Below are 7,068 nucleotides of genomic sequence, written 5' to 3' on the forward strand. Positions count from 1 at the left end.
TTCCCACCAGAAATTGGCTCTGACAGGCGGGCATTTCAAGGGGACCTAGCTGGTGTCTGATCCCAGTCTGTTAATAGTAGGAATTGCTGTAAGTAATGTCGAGAATCATCTGCTTGGGGGACTTTGGGATTTGCAGAGGGGAAGACAGAATTTAATTTTTAAAAAAGAACGATTTAATTTAAAGAACACATTCTCCCGTGGACTAATTGACTCCCAGCTGGTCCTTTCTGGATCCAGGACTGTAGAGTGGGTACCAGCCAAATAATTAGTGTCTTGTAAGTAGTGTAAATTATTGTCACTTAAAAAGAAAAATTCGGGCCTCCCTGGTGGCGCAGTGGTTGAGAGTCCGCCTGCTGATGCAGGGGATACGGGTTCGTGCCCCGGTCCGGGAGGATCCCACGTGCCGCGGAGTGGCTGGGCCCGTGAGCCATGGGCGCTGAGCTTGCGCATCCGGCAACGGGAAAGGCCACGACAGTGAGAGGCCCACATATCGCAAAAAAAAAAAAAAAAAAAAAAGAAAAATTCACAGTCAGTTTTTTTCCCCCTCACTTGTATGCAAAGCGATGCAGGACATGAGTGACAAGATTTGCATTTTGTCTTGCAGCCTACTTGGAGGAGATCCAGTCGGTCCGTCGCCATACCAACAGCATGCTGGGAAGCACCAAGAACCAGCACCCCCCAATAGTGGTCCACTGCAGTGCTGGGGTGGGAAGGACCGGCGTGGTCATCCTTTCTGAGCTGATGATCTACTGCCTGGAGCATAATGAAGTAAGTCATTCTGGGCTTCTGAGTCCTCCACCTTGGGGACCAATCTACACCATGGCCAAACCTTCACCTGTGCCCTTCTATTTCCACTGTTTAATGTCCTCTCTCCTGACGAGAGTTTTCCAGACCCGTGATTCCTGGTTGGACTCTGACATTTACAACCTTCCTGATCTTTTGCCTTTCACTGCTCTGTGTAGAGACCCCGATAATACAGAAAAAGAGTTGAAACTGTGAGAAAGGCAACATTTAGAAAATCTGACCTTCACTGGCATCAACTCCCAGAAGTCTGCAGTGTTTCGTAGAAGGTCTGGTTTTATTGCGGGTAATTTTCCACAGTGGGTTATCGGGTCGCATATAGTATAGATGCGTCTTGCATTTCTGGGATGTGTTTTGGCCTAACTCCTACGTGAAAATGTGTGTACTTTAAAAACATTTTTCATTCTTTAGTGGGGAGTTTTATTGAGGGGGCTCTTTGCTCTTGTGTAGACTGGCGGTGGTGTGTAGCAGAGCCGGGTAGATAATCCGAGGGCACAGACGTGGCCTGCCTTTGCTGAGGCTGAAGGCCCAGCTTTTCTCCCATAGACGCGGGCTGCGGCTGAATTTGTGCCCACACGGTGTGTGGCATTCCCTTCTTGCTGTAGGTCAGGGAGTTACACCGAGGGGCTTTTGATTTTGCAGAGATGAGACAAATAGCAATCAAAGGCTAAAGAACAATTCTTCTGCCTTCTATTCTCACAGGGGGCTTTAGGGGGTTTAGATGGCTTTCACTTTTTTTTCCTTGGGTTCTTTAATCACCGCTAGTAGCACATGTCCCGTTCCTGTTTTACAGATGAGGATGCCGAGGTCCAGAAACAATCTAGTGGCTTGTCCAGTGCCAGGTGGCTCTTAAGCAGTGGTGCCAAGGTTTGAAGTGAGGTCTTTCACCTCCTGGCCCTGAGTTATTTCCTGTCTTCACTCTGCCTCCAAATGCCAAGTGTCATTCGATTCTTGTTCAATTTACAAATTGTACAGCTTGGAGAATCAAAGGAAACTTTTGAAGTGGTTTGATAGTTTTAAAATCAGGAAATGTTATAATGCATGTCCTGTGAAGGAATTTATATAACAATATATGTATTTACTCAATGGTTTGAAGATCAGATTAAATATTGCCCCATGGAGTTTGTTATATTCAAACTTCTCGGAAAACAATAAGTGCCAAGTTTAAATATGTTCAAAGGGTTTTTAAGTTCCCTGCCTATAAGAGGTTAATTTTGGAAACTTTCAGTCTGTACATATGAATGTTTGTGGAGTTATATCACATGTGGCCTATTGTTCAAACAAACAAACAAACATTCTATTGGGGAACAAAATGCCCATCGTGGAATCACTTGAGTCTCCATAACAGAAATCTCGTCATCTTCTATGAGTTTTTATCGTTTTGTCTCACATGAGATTTCTTGATTGTCTGCTTCTCTGTCACTACTAGAAGTCTCTAGGAGCTTCTAGCAGGGGGAATAGCTCGCCACTAAGTCCCAGATCCACTCACTGCTGGGAAGATAGACTAAGATGCAGTGGAATCCAGGTACATGTGGCTCAAGCATATCCGAGCTCCACTGGCAGCACCAGTGGGTTCCCGGGGAGGAAGAAGGGCCGCGTCATCCCCTCCCCACTTAGAGATCTTTTCCTCATGTCACTTTCCTCGCCAAATTCCCCTTCTTTTCTGCATTCCCCATGTGCTCTTCCTCTGTTCCCTCTTCCTCCTTTTCAACTTGAGAAGCTGTTTTGTCAGTCTGGTCTGACATGAAGGATCGCTGTGTTCTGAGAGCTCTTTGGAGACCCATCAAAGGCTGAGCCTCAGTAATACGATGACATGAAGGCTCATCGATCACCAGATGTCACTGGCCCAGCGGAACGTAACAGATGTCAGAGCCAGCGTGGTACAGAGTAAGGGGTTCAGACACTAGGGCCTTCAGTGGACTTGGTGAGGGCTCAGGGTGATTAAATTCTCTATGGTGTATCCAGACATAGCAGATTTCCTCAATGCCCAGTTGCATGCCAGAACATTTACTGGAATGCGGTCAGTCCAAAAAGGACTTCTGTTCCCATTGATATTCAAAGATAGCAAGATGACTCACATTTGTCACTTCCCTTCCCCTAGCACATGTAGCCAGCCTCATCTGTCCCATTTCCCATAATTGCTATTGGTAGACGGCTGGGGAGAAAAAAAGGTCTCTACTTGTTCTGCCTCAGACCTGGCTAGTAAAATTCAAACCCTTATTTTAGAAGAGGAGTGGAACCATGTTTCTTTGTTTTTTAAACAAAAGATTTTGCTAACTCAGTATAAAATTGGTTGTCCCATTTTTCTCCTGTCTAAACTTTCCCATCTTCTTTCCGTGGCTTCTGGATTTAGGATACTTTATGTTTTAGTCTATAATCCATAGAGTTTTAATTTTGCCAGTGAAACGCCTTTTCTCTTTCCTGGAGCAAAGATGCTTAACCGTGAAGTCGGGTAGCTGCGAGGGGATTCTCCTGGGCTGCCCTGAGAAGCTTCTTTGTGCCCTGTTGGTTTTGGTCACTGAATGTTAGCTATAACATTTTAATGCCCATGCATTTGTTTTCAGAACGCACCAGTTTCATGGTCTGTGATACTCTCTCTTGGCCACCTGTCCCAGATTAGCTAAGTTACAAAAGGTCAGGTTCTCACTAGCCAAAGAGCAAGATATCTTGATCTTGCTGCTTTTCTGAATTGGTTACCCCTCCTCCATAGAGTAGGGGGGTGGGGGGGACGTCTTCTAAGCAAGATGGAGCAAGCATCAGCTGCCTCCGGATTCCTTGGGTTGGGGACGGTGGGCAGCAGAGCCCGTGGAAGTGCATCTTCAAGGCAAACTGAAGGATTCTTTCATTGAGGACCAGGGGGAACTTTGTCTTGTCTCCAAACTGCCCTGTATCAGCTAGTATACTGTCCTTGAGGCAGCCCGAAGGGCTGAGTCTTACAGGCTGTGGAGATGGTAATGACCATGATGATAGTGGTGGTGGCAGAGATGGAAGTGGAGGAGATGGTAGAGGTAAAGGAGATGGTGGTGGGGGAGGTGGTGGTGGTTGTGATGACGACGAGAATGAAAATACTATAATAAGCACAGCTAACGTGTATGTAGTGTTTACCATGTGCCAACACTATTTCAAGAGCCTTACAGCTCGAAGCCTTCACAATGACCCTACGAGAGAGGTTCTGTTAGTACCCTCATCTAACAGAGAGAAACTGAGGCACAGGGAGATGACCTCTTAGCTTCTGTGTGACCCTGCCTCTCTTGTCAAAGCCTTTGATGGGTATGAGGTAGGAGCAGCCTTATTCTATCCTTATATTCAGTGCCCAACACAGAGTAATGCTTATCGTGCGTTATGTTAAGTTCATTATTAGGTGCTCTGTGTTGTGTATCATGATGTCAGTCACTGTGGAGTAGAGTTTAGGCACAGACCCACTAGTTACCATCAGAAGCTTATGGTCTAGGCTCTGTATTTTGACTAATAGTTTAAGGATTCACATGCCTTTTTCTCTTTGTGTATTACCAGGGACTTGTCCCTTTTGAATCTGTGGTGTGCATTACTTAACTAGTTTTGGAGAAGCGCGACTAAACAGGATGGCATGTATGGTATTGTGGCTACACAAAGTTTGGAAATAGCTGAAATGACTTTTGAAAGTAAAGTAAGAAAAGACATACAGCTGACTTTTTATTATTTTATTTCTGATGCTTGCTCAGTCCTTGGTAAATTCGTGGGTGTGGTCGTTTGCCTGGATTAAGGGCTCCCAGAGCAGGGGGGAGTATACCAAGGCCATGATGGCACACTGACTCCACGGTGCTTCTGCCTTGGCTGGTCCAGGAGGATGAAAGTGACACAAGTGAGGGGACACCATGGCACCAACGATCCGTTGTATTAATTCCTTTCCATTGGAGATCTTCAAAGAATTTACACATTGGCAATCTCATTTAATACTCAAGATATCGTTAGTTAAAGACTTTCACTCCAAACATGCATGACTGGTGTCCAGAGATTGTGCTTTGATGTTTTAAAGGTTTACACGTAAATAACCTCACTTGGTTATGTCTGCAATCCTGTGGGGTAGCAGGATGGGCATGAGTGTTCTTGTTTCATTAATATTAATGAGACAGTGAATAGTCTTTATTAAGAGCCTACCATGTGCCAGACACTGTGTTAAATGCTTTACATGTATTTCTTCATCTGATCCTCTGAGGAGGGTACTGTTTATCACCCTGTGTTACTGCCGAGGAAATGTCACTAACTTGGCCAAGGCCACACTGCCTGCCATTGGAGGAAAGCATCATTATCCTTATTTTACAGATGAAGAAACGAAGAACCAGAAAGGGCTTAAATCCTACCATCGGGCCGTGGTAGGGTTAAGAGTACCAATCGGGTTTAACTCCAGCCTCTATGTTTTCTCTAGTGGACTTGTCTGTAGTTAAAATATCACACCAGTGGTACATGACGACCAGCTTCTCCAGTTACTGTTAGGGTCTTTGATTGGGATAACCTAGAGGGGGGGCTGTCTTTGGCTTTCTCCTGTACCCGCACAGGGGCAGCGAGTGGATGCTTCCTGGATGAGGGAATGAGGAAGGCGCCAAGGGAAGCCCCCCCTCCCATCTCAGGATCTTCTCTTTTCTTGCAGAAGGTGGAAGTGCCCATGATGCTGAGGCTCCTCAGGGAGCAAAGGATGTTCATGATCCAGACCATCGCTCAGTACAAGTTTGTCTACCAGGTCCTCATCCAGTTCCTCCAAAACTCCAGACTCATTTAACCCCCTGCTTCAGCTCCTGGAAGAGGCAGCCAGCTCCACCTTACAGATGGGGAAGCACCTCCAGACAACATCTGCTCCCCCAGCAGGGCGCGGATGGCCGGAGCAGGCAGGTCACGGGCTCCCCGAAGACAGGAGCGCCAAGATCATTCACAAACATCATGTATTATTTTATATGAGATAATTTATTTTTTTCCCTCTTTGGAATAACCTTTGTGAATCATCGTAGTGCAGTTTTCACAATAATATAGTACTTTTCATCTGAACCACATTTTGACCGATCTGCATTGCAAGAGGTCAGTAGGCAGGGTTGCCTGGTGGATTATTTGGGGGACAGAGACATAAGGGAACACATCTCTAGTGAAGTTGCAGCCAGATTTGTAACCAGCCCTGAAATTTGTCAGCCTAATTGCTCACGTCCAAGTCAAAGATGGCAAGAAAATGAGTTCATCCTAAAATATAAAAGATAAGGGCTGAGGCCCTTTCCTTAAGGAGAACAACAACACTCTTTTCTTATATCTGGGGGCTCCTGCAGCTTGATGGACAGTTCCTTCCCTTTCCCCTTTTTGCCCTCTCCCTCAGTAGTCTCTTTTTTCCTCCCAGGCTTGAGTTAAAGACAGGAACAGCTAGAGGAAATGCTCCCTTTCCAATGCAGTGATTGCCATTGCCCGGGAAGAATGAGGACTCTGCGTTGTATCTTTCTCAACCACTCCTTATTCTGGGCTCTGGAGCCTGTTCCCCTGCTGGAGACTCTGCACCCTTGATATTTGCTCCTTCTCCCTGTTGGCTCAGTGGACCCTAGTCTGGTGGCCTCCGAGGCCCTGGGCCAGGCCGTCTGTGCAGCTAGGCTTCTTGCCTGAGAGAAGATAATAGACCAGTGTGGAAGAGAGAGGAGACATGCAGGCCCTTGATATCGTTTCTTATTTAAATATGAAGTGTGTGCTGACGGGGATCTGAAGGTCAAGGTGCTGGGTGCCATGGAAAGGTTATAAAGGAAACGGTTGGGAAAGCTGATGTTTGGGGGCCCTGCCTAGGAGCCACCCCAAGTGTTATCCCCACTGTGCTGCTAGCATCTCCAGCCTTTGGCCTGCAGGAGCAGAACTCAGCCCACCCAGGACCTTGCAGTCCAAATGTTGGCCCACCTGCTGAAAGATGGTGAGATTTGTGCTGCTTTCCTTTTCTCCATACAGCCCACTCTGGTCAGTTGTGGTATTAACCCTGCCCTCAGTCTGAAGCTCAGTCCTTAGGTCGTCTCCTTCTGGGCCTTCATTGGTCACTGTCCTTCTGAATTTTGTAGGTTAGTACGTAATAAATCATGTTCTGCACAGTTTCCCTCTTGCAGACTTCTGGGGAATTTTTCCCCCTACTGTCTAGTTTTTCTTGATGCAACTTTTAATTGTGGCTTTGTTCTTAAAATTGACTTTTGTGGGTGTCCCGTGATGCCTTCTTCCACTGCTCCCCCCCCCCCTTTTTTTTTTTCTTCCCCGGGGCGAAAATAAAAAAAAAAAAGCGAT

General features: G+C 46.3%; 1 protein-coding gene across 1 annotated transcript in view; it reads left to right on the forward strand.

Annotated features, from left to right (window-relative positions):
* The window catches only part of PTPN14 (protein tyrosine phosphatase non-receptor type 14), a 171,700-nt gene extending 165,877 nt beyond the window's left edge, over positions 1–5,823 (forward strand). Inside the window, exons 18-19 of the mRNA XM_007451289.1 lie at positions 605–768; positions 5,429–5,823. Coding sequence (XP_007451351.1) covers positions 605–768; positions 5,429–5,557 — 293 coding nt within the window. The 3' untranslated portion in view covers positions 5,558–5,823. The remainder of the gene's footprint in view (positions 1–604; positions 769–5,428) is intronic.
* The last annotated feature ends 1,245 nt before the right edge of the window (positions 5,824–7,068 follow it).

This window comes from Lipotes vexillifer, unplaced genomic scaffold, assembly GCF_000442215.2.
Source record: "Lipotes vexillifer unplaced genomic scaffold, Lipotes_vexillifer_v1.1 scaffold570, whole genome shotgun sequence".
Lineage (NCBI taxonomy): Eukaryota > Metazoa > Chordata > Mammalia > Artiodactyla > Lipotidae > Lipotes > Lipotes vexillifer.